The 24,911-nt window shown below is 47.4% G+C and overlaps 1 protein-coding gene across 3 annotated transcripts; it reads left to right on the top strand.

Moving 5' to 3' along the window:
* The first annotated feature begins 230 nt into the window (after positions 1-230).
* Positions 231-24,911, top strand: SCAMP4 (secretory carrier membrane protein 4). Of its 3 annotated transcripts, none has more exons than XM_063147046.1 (7): positions 231-278; positions 11,763-11,808; positions 13,172-13,300; positions 15,602-15,758; positions 19,191-19,292; positions 22,601-22,718; positions 23,735-24,911. In XM_063147046.1, exons 2-7 carry the CDS (start codon positions 11,802-11,804, stop codon positions 23,909-23,911), a joined length of 690 nt encoding a protein of 229 aa, XP_063003116.1. In that variant the 5' UTR covers positions 231-278; positions 11,763-11,801; the 3' UTR covers positions 23,912-24,911. The 3 variants fall into 3 exon arrangements, with proteins under 3 accessions (XP_063003116.1, XP_063003115.1, XP_063003117.1); XM_063147045.1 differs by lacking the exon at positions 231-278 and adding an exon at positions 382-461; XM_063147047.1 differs by lacking the exon at positions 231-278 and adding an exon at positions 449-467.

Below are 24,911 nucleotides of genomic sequence, written 5' to 3'. Positions count from 1 at the left end.
CATGACCCTATGTGTGATTCTGTTAGAAAGTTTATGTTTCTTTTTCCACGGCTATGAATCCGTTAGCCGACGCCCCCGCCGTCACCTGACTGGAAGGCGGTTCCAGGCCGGCCTGCTCGCGGTGTGTGCTGGGAGTCGTAGTTCTGCGCCCCGTTGGGTCCTACAGGGGAGCCCCTTCCGAGGAACTACGACTCCCAGAGGCGCACCGCGGCTACGGGCTAAAGGCCCCAGGCAAGACTAAAGGGCAGCAGCGGCAGGCGGCAGCGGCGACGGTGGAGGTAAATAAGACGGAGGGGCGAAGTCCCCTGGCCATTGGCCTCTGGTCCAGGGAGGGCGCTGATTGGCTGGCTCCGCAGGGAGTGGGCGGGCCTTGCACAAGTAGCCAGCGTAAAAGGGAGGCGTTGCACGACGGCTCGCGTGTGCAAAGAGGCTCTGTGCAGGCAGGAGTCGCTCGGAGGCTAGTAAGGGTGGCTGCTATTATTACTATTATTAATGTTGTTGTTATTATTTGGTGATATTAGTTTTATTGCTGCTGTTATTGTTGTTATTGCAAATTTTTCTATCAAGATAGTAGTGTGTGGGTGTGTGTGGGTGTGCTTTGAGGTTGTGCGTCCAACCAACCACCCTTTACTTGTGTATTCACTTAGATGCATGCTGGTCGCTGTTGGTGTGGTTCTAGTGTGCTTGACAGTGGCCTGGTGCAGACAACACGCTAAACCATGGTTAACGGAATGCATTCAAGTCAGCATGTTCCGTTAACTGTTTTGTGGTTAGGCAGCGTGGTTAGCGTGTTGTCTGAACGGGGGCCATGTAGTTAACGGGGCGGATGGTTAGGGGAAACGTGTGTCGGACGGCACCGTAAACCACGGTTAATGCATTCCGTTAACCGTTTTGTGGTTTGGCAGCATGGTTTAGCGTGTTGTCTGAACGGGGCCGATGTGGTTAACGGGGCAGATGGTTAGGGGAAATGTGTGTCGGACGGCACCGTAAACCACGGTTAATGCATTCCGTTAACCGTTTTGTGGTTTGGCAGTGTGGTTTAGTGTGTTGTCTGAACCAGGCCGCCGTGGTTAACGGGGCAGATGGTTAGGGAAAACGTGAGGCGGACGACACCGTAAACCACGGTTAATGCATTCCGTTAACCGTTTTGTGGTTTGGCAGCGTGGTTTAGTGTGTTGTCTGAACCAGGCTGCCGTGGTTAACGGGGCAGATGGTTAGGGAAAACGTGAGGTGGACGACACCGTAAACCATGGTTAATGCATTCCGTTAACCATTTTGTGGTTCAGCCGCACGGTTCAGCGTGTTGTCTGAACGGGGCCGATGTCTGGAAGCCAAGCCAAGCCAAGCCCTGTGGCAACCTGCTAGTGATGTGTGGCTGCCCCAAAACTTTACTTGGAATAAACACCCACACACCCCAGCATCTAATTTATAAGTGCCACACGGGGTCATTGCATGAGAAGTCCTCTTACATGACTCTTTTGGCTTGTATGAACGCTGGGACGTTTTGAACAGGACAATCTCCCTGTTGTAGAGATGTATGATAAGTTTATTTGTTTTGTTTATTTATGTGATAGGTTTATATCCAAGTCAAGTTTATTGTACTTAGTAACCACCCATCATACAACTTCACATAGATGTGTTACGTTCATTCATTTGTTTATATACCCATTACCATATTTTTAAAAATGAATCTAAGTTGTTTCCAAGGAGACTAAAATATATTTAATGCATTAAAAGACATTATTTTTAATATTGCATTTTATATCCCGCCTTTTTTCCTCCAAGGAACCCAAGGTGGCGTACATAATCATAGAATCATAGAATAGCAGAGTTGGAAGGGGCCTACAAGGCCATCGAGTCCAACCCCCTGCTCAATGCAGGAATCCACCCTAAAGCATCCCTGACAGATGGTTGTCCAGCTGCCTCTTGAAGACCTCTAGTGTGGGAGAGCCCACAACTAATCCTCCTCTTCTCCATTTTGTCTTCACAACAACCCTGTGAGGTGGGTTTTGCTGAGAGCCTGTGACTGGCCCAAAGTCACCCAGTGGGTTTCCCATGGCCAAGTGGGGACTAGAACCCGGATCTCCCAACTCCCAGTCCAACACTTTAGCCACTACACCACACTGGCACACCACACGTTGCGATCTACACTCAAATACAGACGGATAATGGGTCGCTTCAAGCTCACGTTGGGTTGCAGAAGCATACACACTTCAGGTCTTTATTCACAGTACTCCTAGTAGTGAGTACGGCTCAACAGTAGTGTGATGGAACTGAGTTTCACAGGAATAGTAGTTTTCTTTTTATTAGCAGGCATGGTCCTCTTCTGCCCCACTCTGAATTCCTTATTCCCTTTCACCTTCCCTGCAAGGTAAAAGGGAATAAAGTAGTTAAGGAGGGACAGGAAAGGAATTTTCCCAACAAAAAATATTGTTCCCTATTGTAATGTAAAGTATTTGGGGGCAGCTTGGTCCTGAATGGGTGATTAAGATCCATTCACTTTATAAAAAGTGAAGAAGAGAATCTTGAAGAGAAGACTGAGGGGAGACATGAGAGCACTCTTCAAATACTTAAAAGGTTGTCACACAGAGGAGGGCCAGGATCTCTTCTCGATCCTCCCAGAGTGCAGGACACGGAATAACGGGCTCAAGTTAAAGGAAGCCAGATTCCAGCTGGACATCAGGAAAAACGTCCTGACTGTTAGAGCAGTACGACAATGGAATCAGTTACCTAGGGAGGTTGTGGGCTCTCCCACACTAGAGGCCTTCAAGAGGCAGCTGGACAAGCATCTGTCAGGGATGCTTTAGGGTGGATTCCTGCATTGAGCAGGGGGTTGGACTGGATGGCCTTGTAGGCCCCTTCCAACTCTGCTATTCTATGATTCTATGAATACCACCAGAATGAGCGGGACTTTAGCCCATGGTCAGCTCCTTGTAACAACTACAAACTGGGCAGCACTAATGTCTACGTCTACCTATACATGTCTACTCTGAAGTAAGCATTGAGCAGGGGGTTGGACTAGATGGCCTTGTAGGCCCCTTCCAACTCTGCTATTCTATGATAAAAGTTCTACTCCTGGAGGGGAGGAAAACTGGTTTATTGATAGGGATCAACACCACTCCCCAAATTTTTGGACTGTCTTGGGGAAACAGGTATGGATCTGTTGGGGGAGTTCACGCTTGAAAATTTCCGAATTCACCACTGTAGGGGTGGTGTCAAATAAAGAATCGGGAACTATCAACCAGCTTTGGCCTTATTGCCGCCGAAGTTCGTGCGACAATTTTTTGGCAGTATTATGAACCTGCAAGAAATAAATAACTAGGAACTAACTCCAGCCTTGAAAAGAATATCCGTTTATTTCAGTTTCATGTATTTGGCTTTGGTTATAGCAGAGTATGTGGTCTAAGGTGGTGTTTTGAAGTATGATTGCCTTGTGCCACTTTTGATTCATTTTTTTCGTGGTTGTTTCATTAGTGTGTCTTATCGTTCTGCCCGCTGTAATATAATGGAAGTACACGGTGGCGAAGTTATTAAAATAAAGGGGTGATGTTGACGCTTGGTTACAACGGTGGATTTTGTGGAAGGAACTCAAGTGAGAAAGGCTCCTGAATACACACACGTTTGTTCCAGAACATTCCCCATTGATCCAGTCCTGCATTGCCAAGGCGTTGCTTCTGTGTGATATTTTCTTTGTGCGTCCAAACTTTTCATCTCTCTACTTGTCGACTTTCTTCCTTCCTTCCTTTCTTTATTAAATTTATATACCGCCCCATAGCCGAAGCTCTCTGGGCGGTTTACAGAAGTTAACAACAGTGAACATTAAAAACTATACAAAAAACCCCATCAAAAATATAAAAACAGTATAAAACAACAGTTTCCATTTAAACAACAGTTCCGGGGTCCATTAAAAACAAACAAACTTAGCATATGTTGTTAAATGCCTGGGAGAAGAGAAAAGTCTTGTCCTGGCACCGAAAAGATAACCATGTTGGCACCAGGCGGGCCTCATCGGGGAGATCATTCCATAATTGGGGGGCCACCACTGAGAAGGCCCTCTCCCTTGTTGCCATCCTCCGAGTCTCCCTCGGAGTAGGCCCTCGGAGGAGGACCTTAGATGTTGAGCGCAGTGTACGGGGAGGTTCATGTTGGGAGAGGCGTTCCATCGGGTATTGTGGATTCAAGCATTTTTCTCTTCTGTCTTGAGAGCATTTCCATCCACTGATGTTCAACAGGCAGAAGCCCTTGGTTTACCCTTTGACTCTTCTGTAAATATTTTGTTCATCACCAAAAAATGTTGCTTCTCCTTTCACAGCATTAACCAAATATGCCCTTTTGATCACGTCCTTGTTGTCTTCGCACCTTGACTAATGCAGTCAACTTCTCTCTGGTCTTTGACTAGCTCGCCTTGGTCTGTTTGTGTCCGTTCGGGAGTCAGCTGCCCAAATTGGTCACCTTTCTCTTTGCTGTGATCAAACACTGCCCTTCCTTAAATCTCTACCCTGGCTTTCTGACTGCTTCTGGATCCGACCCACACTCCTTGACCTTACCTTCAAAAACCTCCAGTGGTCCTTCAGTCTCAACAACACTACAAACGAGAAGGATCTTGGAATTGTTGTAGATCACAAGCTGAATGTGAGCCAACAGTGCGATAGGGCTGCAAGAAAGGCAAATGCTATTTTGGGCTGCATTAATAGAAGTAGAGCTTCCAAATCGCGTGAGGTACTGGTTCCTCTCTGTTCGGCCCTGGTTAGGCCTCATCTGGAGTATTGCGTCCAGTTCTGGCCTCCACAATTCAAGAAGGACGCAGACAATCTGGAGCGTGTTCAGAGGAGGGCAACCAGGGTGATCAAGGGTCTGGAAACAAAGCCCTATGAAGAGAGACTGAAAGAACTGGGCATGTTTAGCCTGGAGAAGAGAAGATTGAGGGGAGACATGATAGCACTCTTCAAAGACTTAAAAGGTTGTCACACAGAGGAGGGCCAGGATCTCTTCTCGATCCTCCCAGAGTACAGGACACGGAATAATGGGCTCAAGTTACAGGAAGCCAGAATCCATCTGGACATCAGGAAAAACTTCCTGTTAGAGCAGTACGACAATGGAACCAGTGACCTAGGGAGGTGGTGGGCTCTCCCACCCTAGAGGCCTTCAAGAGGCAGCTGGACAACCATCTGTCAGGGATGCTTTAGGGTGGGTTCCTGCATTGAGCAGGGGGTTGGACTCGATGGCCTTAAGAGACCCCTTCCAACTCTACTATTTTATGATTCTATATCACAAAACGCATTTCTCCATCACCCTCAACCGGCAGGCCTATCCAGTGGAATTTTAGGAGGCTTTTAGTGTGTTTTTAGGAAGTTTTAACAATGTATTTTGCGTTTTGAGTCATTTTTTTGTGTTTTACGCTGTTGTCGTTCCCCGCCTCAATCAGGATGGAGAGGCGGGTTAGAATTTTTTAAAAATAAAAATAAATAAATAAAACATCCAGCTCAAGATTTCCTGGGACCCATTCTCCCCATCACCCCTGGAACAGCCACCTGCGAAATTCCTTAGACACATTCATAGAGCTGTCAATGGCTACTAGTAGCCATGGCTCTGTACTACCTCTAAGATGAGAGACAGAATGTCTCTGAAACTGGTTGCTCGGCTACCAGAGCAGGAAAGGACCATTGACCCCTGTTCCTGTTTATTGATTTTTGCAGGCATCTGGTTGCTGCTGCAGGAAAACTGAATGCCGGATTACGGAACACTTTTGATTTGTCTACGGCACAAAGGCCGTGACAACCCCAATAAAAAAAAAGGTGTCTGTATGACGGCCGAAATTCTTACAAACTCAGAGGGAGAGAATTGGTTTAAAGGAACCCAATTGCGAGAAAACGCTGAGAATGATCTTGCTGAGAAAATGATACAGATCCTGGCATCGATGATAACAGAAAATAATAGCAGGTGGTCCCCGAATTCTCCCTGGTCCACAAAGGCAGCAGAATGAGGTGGTCGAATGTAGTAGGCCATTTCAGCCTGAACCTGGGCAGGGGATTCCAAAGTAGAAGTCATAGAATCGTAGAATAGTAGAGTTGGAAGGGGCCCATAAGGCCATCAAGTCCAACCCCCTGCTCCATGCAGGAATCCACCCTAAAGCATACCTGACAGATGGTTGTCCAGCTGCCTCTTGAAGGCCTCCAGTGTGGGACAGCCCACCACCTTGCTAGGTCACTGGTTCCATTGTCGTACTGCTCTAACAGTCAGGAAGTTTTTCCTGATGTCCAGCTGGAATCTGGCTTCCTGTAACTTGAGCCTCTTATTCCGTGTCCTGCACTCTGGGAGGATCGAGAAGAGATCCTGGCCCTCCTCTGTGTGACAACCTTTTAAGTTCTTGAAGAGTGCTACCATGTCTCCCCTCAATCTTCTCTTCTCCAGGCTAAACATGCCCAGTTCTTTCAGTCTCTCTTCATAGGGCTTTGTTTCCAGACCCCTGATCATCCTGGTTGCCCTCCTCTGAACACGCTCCAGCTTGTCTGCGTCCTTCTTGAATTGTGGTGCCCAGAACTGGACACAATACTCAAGTCACGAGCATATCCAAGGGCAAGCCTGAACCAGACCCTTCCTTTTTGAAAAGCTAGCAGTCTACTTGCAGAGAGCTTCTTTTTATAACGAAAACGGGGATGATTTCAAGACTCAAAAGGTCTTCTTCTACCTGTTGTGCAGCCCATTCTAACTCATTTTAAAGTTACCTCCCAGGCCTAGCACTGGCCTACCTTGTGGGGTTGTCGTAAAGGTGTTATTTATTTATTTATTACATTTCTATACCGCCTAATAGCCGGAGCTCTCTGGGCGGTTCACAAAAATTAAGTGTTAGGCGGGGAGGAAAGAAATGGATTTAATTGGTTTAAAAGTTAACTCACAGGCCTAGCACCGGCCTACGACTTTAAGATGGTTACCTCACAGAGATATATTTTAGGGGGGGCTGAGCAACGGTGGCTATATCAGCTACTTAAATAAAATTAAGAACTTTTCTTATTTATTTATTGCATTTCTATACCACCCAATAGCTGAAGCTCTCTGGGCGGTTCACAAAAATTAAGACCGTTCAAAGCATTAAAAAAAAAACCAGTATAAAAGCATAATATAAAATACAATATAAAAGCACAACCCTGATAAAATCAGCAGCAGTGCAGAAATAACGACGTTAAAATACAAAGTTAAAACGGCAAAGTTAAAATTGAATTTATAGACTGTTAAAATGCTGGGAGAATAAAAAAGTCTTCTTCACCTGGCGTCTAAAAGAATATAGCGTAGGTGCCAGGCAAACCTCCTTAGGGAGCTCGTTCTACAGCTGGGGTGCCACAGCAGAGAAGGCCCTGCTCCTGGTAGCCACCTGCCTTACTTCCTTTGACAGGGGGTCTTGGAGAAGGACCCCTAAGGATGACCTTAGCATCCGGGCAGGTACATATGGGAGGAGGTGTTCCTTCCAAGCCTTTTAGGGCTTTAAATGTTAAATTTAAGAGCTGTGCTGGATCAGACCAAGGGTCGTAGCTGGTTTTCTTTAAAATGCTGGGTTCTGTGTTCTGGATGGCCCAAAACCCGAGCCTTCCACGGAAGCGTGGCGATTCTGTTTTTGTGCCCCTCGACTCTGATCGAAGCGCTGTCTGTTCCTACTCCTTGGCAAACTTGGCTGCCTCTGAGAGAGGACACTCGCCTCTTTGTGTTCCCTGGATCTTTTTTTTAAAGTGCTTTTCCTTGAGTTGTCACAAGGGCTCTTCTGTCCGTTTGCTGGAAATGGAGGGGGAGCAGTGGCTGTTTTTTTGGAGGGGGGAGAGACCCCAAATATGCAGATCACGTGACCTAATTGGGAGGTTGGAGTGTCTAAAAGAGAAGGGTGGGGTGACTGAAGACGGGGCAAAGGGTTAGAATCATAGAATCATAGAATAGCAGAGTTGGAAGGGGCCTACAAGGCCATCGAGTCCAACCCCCTGCTCAATGCAGGAATCCACCCTAAAGCATCCCTGACAGATGGTTGTCCAGCTGCCTCTTGAAGGCCTCTAGTGTGGGAGAGCCCACAACCTCCCTAGGTAACTGATTCCACCGTCGCACTGCTCTAACAGTCAGGAAGTTTTTCCTGATGTCCAGCCGGAATCTGGCTTCCTTTAACTTGAGCCCGTTATTCCGTGTCCTGCACTCTGGGAGGATCGAGAAGAGATCCTGGCCCTCCTCTGTGTGACAACCTTTTAAGTATTTGAAGACTGCTCTCATGTCTCCCCTCAATCTTCTCTTCTCCAGGCTAAACATGCCCAGTTCTTTCAGTCTCTCTTCATAGGGCTTTGTTTCTAGACCCCTGATCATCCTGGTTGCCCTCTTCTGAACACGCTCCAGCTTGTCTGCATCCTTCTTGAATTGTGGAGCCCAATTCCACAATTCAATCAGGGTTCAATCAGCCCGACTTATTAACATCCCCTGCACCCCAAAATCTTAGCCCCTGTATCTCATCCGCCTCCTCTTTTGCAAGCTTAGACGCTGGTTTTATTTTAGCATCTTTTTCAAGCATTGTCATCATACCCCCTTCAGACTTAACGGCACTCCTTTTACTGAATATCGCAAGTCTGAAAATACAGTGCTCTGCCCCAAAGATGTTGCAATCTATCAATTGGAGTGGGTGGAATGGCAGAGGCAGATAGGATTGCAGGAACTAGCAGTGAATTTGTACCTACAAGGGGCTTGGTGAGCAGGTATGTATTCCACTCTCTCTCACACACACACACAAACACACCAATGTTTATCTTCACAACAACCCTGTAAGGTAGATTAGGCTAAACCACTGGCTTCCAGTCTGTTTCCGGGCACAATTCAAAGTGCTGGTTATGACCTATAAAGCTCTATATGGTTCGGGTCCAGGTTATTTGAAAGAACGTATTCTCCCTTATGAGCCTGCCCATGCTTTGAGATCTTTTGGAGAAGCCCTTCTTTCAGTCCCACCTTCACAGGCGTGCTTGGTGGGAACGTGGGAGAGGGCCTTCTCGGTGGCTGCTCCGGTGCTCTGGAACTCTCTTCCCAGGGAAGCTAGACTGGCTCCCTCCTTGATGGGCTTTCGGAAGCAGGCAAAAACTTCTTTGTTCTGGCAGGCCTTTGGAGAATAATTCAGCCCTCCATCTATGTTAATGTCTTATAATTTTGTTGTGTATTTTTTAATTGTTTATGGTTTTGTTTCTCTCCCCCCCCCCCCCCCCCCATGTATATTTTAAACTTTGTAAGGCTGCCTTGAGGCCCAGCATTGGGCAAAAGGCAGGATACAAATAAATATAATAATAATAATAATAATAATAATAATAATAATAATAATTAATAATAATAATCCCAGGTCTCTCCAACCCGGGGGTGGGAATATGTGGTTTCATGTGACTCCCCCCACACACACACCCCAAAAAAGTGCACTCTGTTCATTGAATTATTTTAAACTTAGCACTTAAGAGGTAAAGCGGTTGATTCTGTGTATATCGATTTATTTATTTATTTATTACATTTCTACACCGCCCAATAGCCGGAGCTGTCTGGGCGATTTGCCAAGGCACAATGGGACTGTGATCCCTGCAGACCCAAATTCACCGTTTTGAGAACTGTCAAACCAAACATCTGTGATAATAAGACCTTCTAGATAGAAAATAAGATTGCCCAATAATCTTACAGAAACCTCCGGAAGAGCATGACACGGCGAGTGCCTTCATGGAATTCATTCACCCCCAAATTTAAACGTTGCAGGAATATACAGCCTCATGCGACATCGTTAAGAACGAATCCTTATTTAACGATGAATAACCTTTGGGCTGTAATGTATTTTAAATAGAAAACTATCTTTAGATAGATTTTTCCTCAAAAAGCGTTTTATTAAAAAAAAAATCCGATTTAATTTTTTTTAAAAAACTGTTTTTTTTATTTATTTATTTTAAAAAAAACATTGATTTTTATCCACCCTGCTGCATACGGCCTACATCCTTTCTTTTGGCCTTTCACCATCCCAAAATTGGCAAAGAAGGTGCATTTCCCATATACTATGCGCCTGTTGTGTTCCTTGGTAGCAGTGGGTTCCAGAGGCAGGCCGATTTCTACCCCCCAGGCCCTCAGAAATTAGTTATTACCCTATTTCTTTGATTCTAAGACGCACCTTTTTCCCCATATAAACATCTCTAAAAATGGGGTGCGTCTTAGAATCACAGATGTGTTTTTAGGGTGTGTGTTTTTCTGTTGGTGGTACTGAAATTAGTGTGCGTCTTACAATCGATGGAGTCTTGCAATCGAAGAAATACGGTAATTTATTTATTACATTTTTTATACTGACCATTAACCAAAGTTCTCTGGTCAGTGCACCATTAAAATTGACCCATCTCTCTCCAGCCTGGTGGCCCACAGATGACATGTGTTGCACCTCTCAGCATTCCTGGTTGGGGCTAATGGGAGTCGAAGTGAAAAAGTGGAAGGCACTCGATTGGGGAAGGCTGCTCTAACCACTACACCACACTGCGTTGATATAGCGGTCCTGGGAGAGGAAGTGGTTGAGCCCAAAGAGTTTGTGGATGGCGTGTGGTGGCGATTGGGAGGACTTTTGTGGGAGGTGGGCCAGTTTGCAAGGAGATTTGGACTTGCCATCTCCAGCCCACACCCGTACAGGCGACTCTTAAATGACTGTGTATCTGAAGAAGTAGTACGTACGAAACGGGACGCGAATACGGACTCCTGTTATTTTTGTGGTCAATGTAATGTTTGGGACGTCGTTTTGACTCCCTGTTCTACGTTGTTGGATTGCACCACTGTATAATTGACGTTACTAATCTTGGGCTGTGCTCCGCTCCGATTCGGATTGCGAATCCAGAGCGGAGCGACCCAATCCGCCTCCGCCAAAGGTGGATCCGAATCTGGTCAGGGGAGCTGTGGATCGAGGCGAAGCGGTTCGCTTCCATCCGGAGCTCCGAACGCAGGTAAGTGTGGTGGAGCCTGGTAAGCCCCCTTTCCCCCACTTACCTGCCTCCGTGTGACGACAGCGGTGCCAGATAAGGGGGGAGGGAGCTTATTCGGCCCCCATTTTGTCCCCACTTACCTGCTTCTGCCATCTGCCGCAGAGGCCAATAAGTAGGGAAGTGGGGAGCAAAATCTCAATCCGCCCCCTCCAGATCTCGCTCCGTGGAGCGGAACAGGGGAAGGTCGAATCCGACCGGGCCACGAAGTTCCGGATCGGGCCGCGAAGCGGTTTACCGGGGGGGGGGGGGGCGTCTGTGCACAGCCCTATATTAATCTGTTTGATTGAGCTGCCTTATATTTGTTCTTATTACAAAATGTCACTGTTTCGAAATTCGATATAAATATTGTTTGATTCAACTGTTATGCGGTTGTGTGCCTAGGGGCACTCCTTATTACCCGATTGGGGAAGGCTGCTCTAACCACTATACAACACGGGGCTGATTTAGCGGTCCTGGGAGGGGGAAGCGATTGAGCCCAAAGAGTTTGTGGAAGGCGTGTGGCGGTGGTGGTGGGGCGGCCTTTCGTGGGAGGTGGGGCAGTTAATGCTACTGGTTTCTGTATCATATTTTATTGCCTCTGTCCCAAGATATTCCCCCCCCCCCGTTTGTGTGTTGGCCAGTAAGGAGGTGGGGTTTTCCCAGTGACGCCCAGTTGGTGACTCACCCTTAGCTGCTTGTTTCATGCAAGCTAAACTGAAGTGGCAATTTGGGAAGCGTTGGCCTAACCACTACACTGGATCTTAGAATTCTTCTTGTCTCTCATAGGCCCAGCTCTGCGTGACTTAAAACTCCCCCGAGGAAGGAATGGCAGGTAACGAAAAACCAACAACACCCGTCTTCTGCCCTCGCGTTGTCTTTCTAGGGTTTCTCATGACAGCTGCTGAACTCTGCCTTGAATGGAAGCCGTGCAAATGGCAAGATAAAATGTGTTGCTTTGCAGAACGTCATGGGATGCCTCAGCGTACGAAATTCGACAGAAATTTCCCTGGGCAGCATGCAATTTCCTGTGCCCTGGACCTTCTGACCTAGCTGTTGCTTCCTGCTTTTTTCGTTTTCAAGCCCAAATGACATGCGCAACAATTCAGATGTGCTTGTGTGTTTGGGGGGTATTTTTATTTGCATGTTATAATTTCTATCGTTTGGCCCCGTTCAGACAACACGCTAAACCATGCCGCTTAACCACAAAATGGTTAAGGGGAATACATTCACCTTAATGCATTCCACTAACCATTTCGTGGTTAAGCGGCATGGTTTAGCGTGTTGTCTGAACCAGGCCGTTGTGGTGACCGGTGGTTCTAAATCAGTGGTTCCCAAACTTTTTCAGGTCACCACAAACTCATGCCCACTGTCCCCTACCCTACATTATAAAAATAATTATTCAGAATAGCCATTTTCAACAACCCACTAAGGAAGATAATAACAATAAAATTCAAAACAGTAACAATTAATTGAATATTTATTCCAAATCCAATTACATTTCTTTTAGTTTATTCAATTAAACATAATTGATGAACTTGATCCAGTGATATCATCTTTTCAAAGTCTGGTAGTCCATTTAGCAAGAATATTAGATACCACATTTAGTAACTAGGGTAGATTTGATTTGATTTCTGGCATTTATATACCACCCCATAGCCGAAGCTCTCTGGGCGGTAGAGTACCTCAGTATTCTGTAAATTCTTAATGTGATGGAGGGGCTTTATGAAGTGATACCAGTTTCCCAATGTCTGGTTTAAAGTCACTTAACATGAGTCTTAAATCACCACGTTTAGTAATCTGTTTTGTAGCCGGCATGGCGGGGCACACCTAACAGGGAATGTCTCTTCATTAGCGTTTTGGTGCTTTTGAAACGTTTCAAAAGGACTCTTCTTAAACGGTATTGATACATGTGTGGATTCTTCCCCTATATGGCTTGGGACCAAACTATCTTCTCCCATAAAAATGTCCCTGGGTTTTAAGACCTTCTGGAGAGGCGCTTCTCGGAAAAGACCCCCTTTCGCCCCCTTGCCTCTTAACGCCCCCCCCATGCAATCCCACCCAACCCAAGGGTGCAGTACCACCCACTTTGGGAACCACTGTTCTAAATGCTAACCTTGGCTTTTGGAACAATCTCTTTTCTCTCCTTAAGCAGCAGTGATTATTTTTTTTTTTAAAAAAAAATTCTCTCTTTGTAGAGAGGGTGAACAACTTCCCACCGCTTCCGAAGTTTATCCCGCTGAAACCGTGCTTCTACCAGAACTTTGCTGATGAGATCCCCGTCGATCACCAGACGCTGGTGAAAAGGATCTATTACTTGTGGATCTGTAAGTTCAAGGAGACCGTACTCAGTGGGGGGATTTAATGCAGTACCTTTGGAGTTTCACCAGGTCCGTGGGTGCGTGTTGGTTGGAGGTTTCAATTTCCTAAAAAATGAATAAATCAGTTTTTGTGGTTTTTTTTAAAAAAACAGCAAACCGCTTGGCCTTACAGCTGCAGAGAAATGCTTGAAAATGTGTGTTCAAGGCCAGCAAAACCTCACAAGCCAAAGGACTGTTTGGATAAAGGTTTTATGAGTTGAGGTGGGAGGCTTCAATGCAAAGTTCCTCCCCCAGCCGGCAAAAACCAGAATATCTTATGCAAAATGTGAGCCTTTACGCTCACTCTTGTAAAAGAAACAAAATATATACAGGGGGTAGAATGTTAGGTTGTTTGGCGGCTCGAAACCACACTGTTTCGTCTCTTCGACCCTGTTGAGACGACACGTTAAGCATTTGGAGCGAAACGTTTGTATTTATTTGTTTACGATATTTATATACCGCCCCCCCCCCCATTCAAGAATTTCGGAGCGGTGGACAAATAGAACAACTGAATAAAGGCAGAGTAAAAACACATTAAAAGTACATTTTTTAAAAAAGAAACAAAGTGCAAAGTGGTCATTAAGGAAGGCTTCCTGGAGCAGCAACGTTTTCAGTAGGGCTATGCACGGAACCCCCCAATCCGCTTCGTGGCGTGATCCGGAACTGCCCCGCGTGGCTTCGCCTTAGTCCCGGTCCGCTCCATTACAGAGCTCCGTTTTCCCCCCTTATAGACTTACCTGGTGCCGGCAACAGGTAAGCCCCCCCCCCCCACTTACCTGGGTCCGTCGCTGACCAGTGTCGGCTTCACTTGAGCCCGCAGCTCAACCTGGAAGTGTAGGCCCGGGTTGAGCCGTGGGCTCAAGTGAAGCTGGTGCCGGGCTGCGACGGAACAGGTAAGAACTACCCTCCTCCCTGCTCCCTTACCTGGCTCTGCTGCCATCACTGCATGGACTGTGGCAAGTAATCCCTCTCCCTCCACGCTTACCTTTTTTCGGAGCTCCGGATCGAGGCGAAGGATCCGCCTTTGTCTCGATCTGCCCCGTGACGCTCCGTGGCCCCCCAAATCCTCTTCGCCTCCTCCTTAAGCGGAGGCGAAGCAGCCCAATCCGCTACTGCTTCTCCGGTCCGGAGCGGAGCACAGCCCTAGTTTTCAGGAGGTGCCAGAAGGAATACAAAGTTGGCACCTGCCTTACCTCTAAAGGCAGGGAATTCCGTAGGATGCGTGTTCAGAAGAGGGCAACCTGGATGATCAGAGGTCTAGAAACAAAGCCCTAGGAAGAGAGACTGAAAGAACTGGGCATGTTTAACCTGGAGAAGAGAAGGCTGAGGGGAGACATGAGAGCAGTCTTCAAAGACTTTAAAGGTTGTCACACAGAGGAGGGCCAGGATCTCTTCTCGATCCTCCCAGAGTGCAGGACACGGAATAACTGGCTCAAGTTAAAGGAAGCCAGATTCCGGCTGGACATCAGGAAAAACTTCCTGACTGTTAGAGCAGTGCGACGGTGGAATCAGTGACCTAGGGAGGTTGTGGGCTCTCCCACACTAGAGGCCTTCAAGAGGCAGCTGGACAACCCTCTGTCAGGGATGCTTTAGGGTGGATTCCTGCATTGAGCAGGGGGTTGGACTCGATGGCCTTGTAGGCCCCTTCCAACTCTGCTATTCTATGATCCTATGATGGAGGCCACCACACTGGCCTGGTTCAGAAGACACTTTAATCCACGGCTTTAACCATGGTTATAGCCATTTAACTAACCATGGTTAAATGGCTTTAACCATGGTTAAAGCTGTGGATTAAAGTGTCTTCTGAACCAGGCCATTGAAGGCTCTTCCCCTGGGGGACGCTAGGTCTATGTGTAACCACCAGGAGCGTTAATAATGTGTTGTCTGAACCATTCTGAACCATCGTGGCTGCATAACCACGGTTTAAACACGCTCACTAATCATTTATTGCAACAGGGTTACCCGTCTAACCAGGGCTTAGCGTGTCTTCTGAATAGGCCCCTTCTTATTTCTGCATTCTCCAGAGAACACAGGCTCCCCATGGATTCTGTACGATGCATGATTTATCTTAGAGTTTATTTCCCCCCCAAGAGGCAGTGATGAGCAGAAAGAAGGGTTAAACACACCCTTCCCCAACCTAGCGCCCTCCAGATGTGCGGTACTACATCTCCCACCGTCCCGCCATCTAGCTGGCACTAGGTTAGGGAAGGTGGCTTTAAAACGCCCTCTTTTGATGTACAACTGACTGCATCCTCTCTTTACCCGCAGTTTACTCCATCACTTTGGCTGTCAATCTCCTTGGTTGCGTGGCCTGGTGGATTGGTGGTGGCAGTGGTACCAATTTTGGCTTTGCTATCCTCTGGGTCATCCTCTTCAGCCCTTGCAGTTATGTCTGCTGGTTCCGGCCGGTCTACAAAGCCTTTAGGTAATTGCACGCTGGTGTGACTTTGTGCCCCTTCTCTAAAATCCCACACGTGGGAGGCTGACGGGGTAGAGTCCTGACGAGGAAGAGTGGAGGAAGACCTTTTGAGTGCATCCCCAAAATAAATTTATTTCTTACCCGCCTCTCCATTCTGATTGAGGTGTGGAGCAACAGTAAGTATAAAAGACATTAGGCGACTGATTAAAAACATAGTATACATTGTTAAAACATCCTAAAAAAAACCATCCCAAAAGCATCCTAAAATTCCACTGGATAGGCCTGCCGGCAGATATCAGTATGGCTGCAAGAAAGGCCAATGCTATTTAGGGCTGCATTAATAGAAGTAGAGCTTCCAAATCGCGTGAGGTACTGGTTCCTCTGTGTTCGGCCCTGGTTAGGCCTCATCTAGAGTATTGCGTCCAGTTCTGGGCTCCACAATTCAAGAAGGACGCAGACAAGCTGGAGCGGGTTCAGAGGATGATCAGGAGTCTGGAAACAAAGCCCTATGAGGAGAGACTGAAAGAACTGGGCGTGTTTAGCCTGGAGGAGAGAAGATGGAGGGGAGACATGATAGCAGTCTTCAAATACTTAAAAGGTTGTCACACAGAGGAGGGCCAGGATCTCTTCTCGATCCTCCCAGAGTGCAGGACACGGAATGATGGGCTCAAGTGACAGGAAGCCTGATTCCGGCTGGACATCAGGAAAAACGTCCTGATTGTTAGAGCAGTACGACAACGGAACCAGTTACCTAGGGAGGTGGTGGCCTCTCCCACATTGGAGGCCTTCAAGAGGCAGCTGGACAACCATCTGTCAGGGATGCTTTAGGGTGGATTCCTGCATTGAGCAGGGGGTTGGACTCGATGGCCTTATAGGCCCCTTCCAACTCTACTATTTTATGATTCTATGAGTCTCCTCCAGCTGGCCATTCCACAGTGTGGGAGCAGCAGAAGAGAAGGTCCTCTGGGTAATACCCGTCAGCCTAATTTTGGCAGGCTGAAGTAGATTCTTCCCAGAGGACCTGAGTGTGCAGGGCAGATTGTACGGGAGAAGGCAATCCCGCAGGTAGCCCGGACCCAAGCCATGTAGGGCTTTAAAGGTGATAACCAACACTTTATACTTTGCTCGGAAACTAATCGGCAGCCAGGGAAGAGATTTTAAAACTGGTGTAATGTGGTCTCCCCTAGGTGTACCAGTGACCAACCTGGCTGCCATTTTTTGCACTAGTTGAAGTTTCCAGACTAGGCGCAAAGGTAGCCCTATGTAGAGCGCATTGCAGAAGTCGAGCCTCGAAGTTACCAGCGCGTGCACAACCATCTCTCAGTCTTCCGACTCTAGGGGCAGCTAGCTTTTCAAAAAGGAAGGGTCTAGCCCAGCCTTGCCCTTGGAAGTGTTAGTGACTTTTCCTTTGGAATTCCCTGCCTCCCTCCCCTGCCCCGGGGTCAGGCTGAAATGGCACAGTACACTCGGCCAGTCATTCTGTTGCCTTTCTAGACCAGGGAGAATTTGGAGCGGATCCCAAAATAAGTCGGTTTAAGGCTAAAAAAATTGAGGAGTGCTAGAGAATTTTCCCAATATACGTGTTTTTTTTTTAATCCCATTTCTGTTTATCTTTTGGGGGCACGTTACCCAGAGCCTCCTGAATCTTACCTGTGGCGTGGCTAGAAATATTAGGTCGGTTCCACTTACGAGGAAAAGTTTCTGCGAGTCGAGGCTTGCCTTTAGGGTTCTCAGGCGCTTCCCCGAAGGAATGCACGCTTCGTTTTGGGAAGTGCCAATTTCCACCCAAGGTTGGGAATCTTGTTACCTCTTGCTTCCGGAAGCTGTTCCGCGTACCCCCAGAAGCAGCCGGGAATCTGCATTCTATCCGTTGTTTTTTCCCCCTTATTTTCGGCAGCTCCTCTAATGCTTCTGATACGGCTTTGAGGAGCTATTTCCCCTGCTAATCCTTCTCCTAGAGGTGGATTATTGCTGGTTCATCCCTTTTAGCCGAAGGGCGTGTGGGATGAGGACAGTGAGACAGCAGCAAGGGAGGATTTGCAGCCCGAAATGTATTGTGTTTGAGCAGGCGTGAGTGTACAGAGTTCGCCTGGCTGCACTCATAACGGAGGCAGGGATTTTGGCTTCCTGAAACAGCACTTTCCCGGTCCCCTAATAGATCAATCTCTTTCCTTCCCCTCACTCCCCAAATTTAGGGCCAGAGACATCTTCGCTTTTATACCCCAGGGTGTAAAGAGGAACGGATTGATTTTATTATTATGGTCATAGACCTGTCAAACGGTCAGCACAAAAGCAGTATAGTAGTTTAGCGGTTCACAAAAAATAAAACCACGAAAAAGCACAACAGAGCAACCACCAGTCTAAAAACACAAATACAAAACTCAATATAAAAGCACTACCTTCCCTCGTAGGGGTGATGCTTCAGCCCCTTCATCATTTTAGTTGCCCTTTTCTGCACTTTTCCCAGCTCTAAGTTACAATCTCTTTTCTTGAGTAATAAATTAAAGGGGAAGAAACCGAGTGAGCACATTCCTGGGCTGGTTTATGGTGCCTGGACTGTATGCAGTTTAGTTTTGACATCCTGGCAACTAGGATGACCAGGGGTCTGGAAACAAAGCCCTATGAAGAGGGACTGAAACAACTGGGCATGTTGAGCCTGGAGAAGAGAAGATTGAGGGGAGCCATGAGAGCACTTTTCAAATACTTTAAAGGTTGTCACACAGAGGAGGGCCAGGATCTCTTCTCAATCTTCCCAGAGTGCAGGGCTCAAGGTACAAGAAGCCAGATTCCAGCTGGACATCAGGAAAAACTTCCTGACTGTTAGAGCAGTACGACAATGGAACCAGTTACCTAGGGAGGTTGTGGGCTCTCCCACACTAGAGGCCTTCAAGAGGCAGCTGGACAAGCATCTGTCAAGGATGCTTTAGGGTGGATTCCTGCACTGAGCGGGAGGTTGGACTCGATGGCCTTATAGGCCCCTTCCAACTCTGCTATTCTATGATTCTACTGGGCATGTTTAGCCTGGAGAAGAGAAGATTGAGGGGAGACATGATAGCACTCTTCAAATACTTAAAAGGTTGTCACACAGAGGAGGGCCAGGATCTCTTCTTGATCCTCCCAGAATGCAGGACATGGAATAATGGGTTCAAGGTACAAGAAGCCAGATTCCGGCTGGACATCAGGAAAAACTTCCTGACTGTTAGAGCAGTACAACAATGGAATCAGTGACCTAGGGAGGTTGTGGGCTCTCCCACACTAGAGGCCTTTGGACAACCACCTGTCGGGGATGCTTTAGGGTGGATTCCTGCATTGAGCAGGGGGTTGGACTCGATGGCCTTTTAGGCCCCTTCCAACTCTGCTATTCTACGATTCTGTGATTGCCGCGTAACTTCCTGCGTGGGCTAAATCTGCTTCTCTCCTCCCTCGATCGCACCCCAGGTCAGACAGCTCCTTCAACTTCATGACGTTTTTCTTCATTTTCGGCATGCAGTTCATCCTAGCGGTCATCCAGGCGATCGGCTTCAGCGGATGGGGCGTTTGGTAAGCAATGAAACTCCTGACACTTTAGCCCTTCTTGAAAGGGGGGGGGGGGCAGCATATTACTGCAGGCTGAATTTCACCCCCCCACCCCACCCCAAAATGATTTTCTGCTTCCTCTGTCCTGACCCCGAATTTGCCACTAACCCCGGGGTAGGGGGCAGTCCAATTTTTCTTTTAAAATGAAATCGAGCTCCTGAAAGTGTCTTGGGAGCCCAGTTTTAAAATCAGCCTTCTTTTAAAATAAAAGTTTTCCGACGTCCGCACCGCTGGGATCAAAAGGGTGGGGGTGGAATTCACCCCTAGGACAGATGATGTGTACAAAATGATGCCTGGTGTGGAGAACGTGGATAGGGAAACATTTTTTCTCCTTCTCTCAAAATACTAGAACCCGGGGTCACCCCATGAAGCTGATGGGTGGGAGATCTAGGACAAATAAAAGGAAAGACTTCTTCACACAGCGCAGAGTTAAATTATGGAACTCACTGCCACAAGATGTCGTGATGGCCACCAATCTGGATGGCTTTAAAAGGGAATTGGAGAAATTCCTGGAGGCGAAGGCTATCCAGGGCTACTAGCCCTGATGGTTGTGTGCTGTCTCCAGTATTCAAGGCAATAAGCCTGTGTGCACCAGTTGCTGGGGAACATGGGCGGGAGGGTGCAGTTGCACCATGTGGACATCAGGAAAAACTTCCTGACTGTTAGAGCAGTGCGACAATGGAATCAGTTCCCTAGGGAGGTTGTGGGCTCTCCCACACTAGAGGCCTTCAAGAGGCAGCTGGACAACCATCTGTCAGGGATGCTTTAGGGTGGATTCCTGCATTGAGCAGGGGGTTGGACTGGATGGCCTTGTAGACCCCTTCCAACTCTGCTATTCTATGATTCTATGTCCTGCTGGTTCATCCCTGGCTGATGGCTGGTTGGCCACTGTGTGAACAGAGTGCTGGACCAGATGGACCCTTGGTCTGATCCAGCAGGGCTCGTTTTACATTCTTAGGATGTTGCACGCCCAGATTATATCCAGATTTCTTTTGATCAACTTTAAAATTACCCCTGCCCCCAATTAATTAGGCAGCGGACACCCATTGGGTTGTTCCTGATTATTTATTTATTTATTTATTTATTTAATAAATGTATATACCGCCCCATAGTCGAAGCTCTCTGGGCGGTTTACAAAAGTTAAGAACAGTGAACATTAAAAAGTATACAAAATTTCAAACCATCAAAAATATAAAAACAACAGTATCCATTTAAAAACAACAGTTCTGGGGTCCATTAAAAAACAAACCAAGTTAGCATATGTTGTTAAATGCTGTTAAATGCCTGGGAGAAGAGAAAAGTCTTGACCTGGCACCGAAAAGATAACAATGTTGGCACCAGGCAAGCCTCATCGGGGAGTTCATTCCATAATTGGGGGCCACCACTGAAAAGGCCCTCTGCCTTGTTGCCATCCTCCGAGCTTCCCTCGGAGTAGGCACTCGGAGGAGGACCTTAGATGTTGAGTGTAGCGTACGGGTAGGTTCGTGTCAGGAGAGTCAAGCTGTGTTGTTGTTGTTAAATGACTGCATTTTTTTGTAAATGTACGCCACCCTGAGATCCTAGTGATACAGGGCGGGATGCAAATGTTTTAAATAAATGAAGAGCCAGTGTGGTGTAGTGGCTAACGTGTTGGACTGGGAGTCGGGAGACCCGGGTTCTAGTCCCCACTCGGCCATGGAAACCCACTGGGTGACTTTGGGCCAGTCGCAGACTCTCAGCCCAACCTACCTCACAGGGTTGTTGTTGTGAGGTTAAAATGGAGAGGAGGAGGATTATGTACGCCGCCTTGGGTTCCTTGGAGGAAAAAAGGTGGGATATAAATAAATAAATAAATAAATAAATAAATAGCAGGTACTACCAGAAATGGCAGCATCTCCTCAGGGCAATTTCCCCTTTGTCCTTTTTCTCACGAGAGACAATGGCTGCGTTCAGATGTCACTTTAAGCCATGATGAGTTAATAAGCTACACACCGTAACTTATTTTGAAGATAAGTTACTGTTGTCCCCAATACAGTCAGACAAATCAGCTTCTGTGAGTAGCTTATTACACTGCTGTGTGTAACTTAACTCACTCACATCTGAAGCGCCGGGGGGTTTGCAGGATTGGGACAAAAACGTCTTACGCCGCCTCCGTAAGTCAGAAGGCACCACCATCAAACCCCTGCAAATTCATGGAAAAGGCCGGTCAAATAATGCCATGGGAACGTCAAAGGTTGGGCAGAGAACTTGGCTTGTGACATGCACGTGAATCGACTCAGAAAGTTTCTAGTGACTAGTCCCTGTGTGGACGCAAAAGAGGGCGGGTGGAATCCCGTGAGCTTGCAGAGATGCAGATGGTGTGTTGGCTAGCAAAGCTAGAAAGAAAACCCATTCAAAACGGTAAAAAGTGTCAAAACTCCAGAAGAAATGCTGACAGCTCATTGGATTTGTATTCTATCATGGTTTGTATTCTGTTTTATTTTGTTCTGTACAGCACCGTGAACGTTGATGACGCTATATAAATTATTATTATTTATATATTTATTTATTACATTTTTATACCGCCCAATAGCTGAAGCTCTCTGGGCGGCTCACAAGAATTAAAACCATAATAAAACATCCAACAGGTTAAAAGCACAAATACAAAATACAGTGTAAAAAGCACAACCAGGATAATAATAATAATAATAAAGCCCTTTGCTTATGCATGCAGCCTCTACTAGAGAAATCCTGGTTACCTGCTTTCATAGAATCATAGAATAGCGGAGTTGGAAGGGGCCTATAAGGCCATCGAGTCCAACCTCCCGCTCAGTGCAGGAATCCACCCTAAAGCATCCTTGACAGATGCTTGTCCAGCTGCCTCTTGAAGGCCTCTAGTGTGGGAGAGCCCACAACCTCCCTAGGTCACTGGTTCCATTGTCGTACCGCTCTAACAGTCAGGAAGTTTTTCCTGATGTCCAGCTGGAATCTGGCTTCCTTTAACTTGAGCCCGTTATTCTGTGTCCTGTACTCTGGGAGAATCGAGAAGAGATCCTGGCCCTCCTCTGTGTGACAACCTTTCAAGTATTTCACAGAATCATAGAATAGCAGAGTTGGAAGGGGCCTCTAAGGCCATCGAGTCCAACCCCCTGCTCAATGCAGTGGTTAGAGGCTTCCTGATTTCATGGTGGCAAAGGGGCTGTGTGTGTGTGTGAGAGAGAGAGAGAGAGAGAGAAACAGGCTCATCCATGTCTTTATTAAATTGCTGAAACACGAGAGACCTTTTCAGAAACTCACCTTGCCCTCTCTTTCAGCGGGTGGCTGGCTGCCGTGACATTCTTCAGCACCAATGTCGGGGCTGCTGTAATAATGGTTTTCTCAGCTATCATGTTCACGATGTCGGCCGCTGTGATGTTTCTCTTCCTGATCCAGGTAAGCAGTTTTGTACCGTCTGAAGCTTCCGGGCCGTTTTCAAAGGCAGTTCTCAAAAAAACTACACGCATGAGGTGCAACTGGCCAGACGTCCTGTGGTCTTGGGCTCAGCCCGGGACCACGGAAAAACTGGGGCCAAAGTGGCGGGCGAGATCCCGGAACAAGAGAGGGATCATCCCTCCCTGATACCGAGATCCCCTGTGCGTCATCCCCTGTCCAGCTATGGCCACAGATGTGATCAGAAAGAGGTTTTTTTCCAGAGCCAACAGCAAGGGGGACGTCTGCTAGGGTTACGAACACTCACCTTGCTCTGGCAAGTGAATGAGATAAATAACAAGGCTTTCAAGTCCTCCTGTTTTTCGTGACCGACTAGCACAGAAGAAGTTGAATGAGGAATATGATCAAGCGGAACGCTGGACGCCTCTCTCTCTTCCTTTCTTTTGATGAGGTTCCTACTTCGCTATAGCACACGGGCAGACAACATGTGGTCCGTGAGCCACCGGGGGCGGGGCGGGGCGGGGGGGGCTTAGCCATTTTTTATTTTTATTTTTTTTGCAATCCCCCAGTCCCACTGCCAAATTTCCCACCAGCCAAGTAGAGCTGACATTTCCTTGTTTGAAGAAATGCAAAGCAGCAAGGCGCTGCTGAAATTTGACGGCGTGGCAAGGAAAACACCCACCCAAAACTGGTTTGAAAGAAAACATTGCTCTTTTCAGCTGCCACACTGCTCCGTTTCAGTAGCAAATTCAGCGGGGGGGGGAGGCAGGGGGTGATTGCAGAAGTCCCCCACCCCACCCGCCAAGCTGTTTAAACGGTAGCACTAAAGACCTTAGGGTCTCTTTTTTGCCGCTTCTCCCAAATTTAACTGAGCAATCCAGAGGGTGAAGTCAGAGGTAGGGACGGATTAGTGCTGTAGAACGAACGCGCAAGGCAGATGTTCAACAGGTGTGTGTGTGTGTGTGTGGGAGAGAGAGAGAGAAATTGTATTAACTCTTTCTGTTCTGTTTCCTCTTCAGGTCCACCGGTTCTACCGCAGTGGTGGAGGCAGCTTTCGGAAAGCCCAGGACGAGTGGCAGAGCGGCTCATGGAAGGATCCCCCGAGTCGAGAAGCTCAGTTCAACAACTTCTCTGGGAACAGCCTCCCTGCTTACCCTACGGTCCCCAACTATCCGGCTGGCAGCCGGTGGCCCTGATTTCTCCTGCTGGACTGGGTGGATAGTTTTATTTTGGGTTGTTGCAAAAAAAAATTTGCAGGTTTGGGATTTGTTTTTCTGTTCTCGTTTTTGCGAAGCGGGGCGGGAGAAATGATTTTGCATTCTCCTGCAAACCCTAACCCTTCCCTACCCTGTTTTTTTTTTTTTAATTTTACGTTCTCTTTTCGACGGCTGCAAAAGTTCCGGAATCCGTGCACGCAGCCTCTGGCGTCGCCTCTCGGAAATGGCGGAGAAGCAGTCGTTGCCAATATTTTGACTAGTTCCGTGTCGAGGGACAGATTATGCCATCTTGATTCTTGGGGATCCCCCCCCCCCACTTCCTTGTCTTTGCAAATGGATGCCCGAGGAAAGGCGATTCGCACACCCGTTTCTTGTTAGATCTGGTAGGTTTGCCTAGAGCAGCAGTTCAGCGCTACGTTTGTCCGTGGATTTTGGGCAGGAGACTCGGCTTTCCCCCAGCCCCCCACCCTCTTCGCTTCTTTCCATTGGCTCGCGTTTTTCTTAACGCCCTTTGAGATCCTGCACTCATGCAAATTGTTGTGAGGGGCAGCAGGCAATCAGCACCCAAACAGGAGGTCATGTAGGGTTCCGGCTGTTCCTGATGGTCACCTGCTTTAGGCCTTGGGATTGAGGGTAGCGGCATCTCACAGCTTAATGCCTCTCCCAACATTCCTGTAAGTAGGTAAGTAGCATTTTGGGATGAAATGCCCTAGCCTATCCCTCTCTTAGTGCTGCTGGCTTTCTGTATTTAAGAACTTGTTGCAGGGGGAAACCTTCAATTGCCGTCAGCGTGCCCTCCACCAAAAGGGAGTCTTTCCCTGTTGAAGACTTTGGCCAGGTAGTTCTCCATTTCAGGTGTGTTCTGTTTTTTTGTCCTTTTGACTGCTAGCAACTTGCTTGCTGCCACGGAAACTTTGGAGATGCCGTTAATCTGTCTGCTGGCTAGAGCAGAAAGCTACAGCGGGCTTCAAAACGCGCC

This window comes from Elgaria multicarinata, chromosome 23 (genome assembly GCF_023053635.1).
Source record: "Elgaria multicarinata webbii isolate HBS135686 ecotype San Diego chromosome 23, rElgMul1.1.pri, whole genome shotgun sequence".
Lineage (NCBI taxonomy): Eukaryota > Metazoa > Chordata > Lepidosauria > Squamata > Anguidae > Elgaria > Elgaria multicarinata.
Note: the sequence above shows the minus strand (reverse complement) of the source record. Positions and strands in the feature narration are given on the sequence as shown.

Excerpts from the sequence above, each read along its gene's own strand:
- SCAMP4 (XM_063147046.1), top strand. Across the intron at positions 15,759-19,190 it reads CCGGTCTACAAAGCCTTTAG|GTCAGACAGCTCCTTCAACT; the intron begins GTAATTGCACGC and ends ATCGCACCCCAG. Across the intron at positions 22,719-23,734 it reads TGTTTCTCTTCCTGATCCAG|GTCCACCGGTTCTACCGCAG; the intron begins GTAAGCAGTTTT and ends TTTCCTCTTCAG.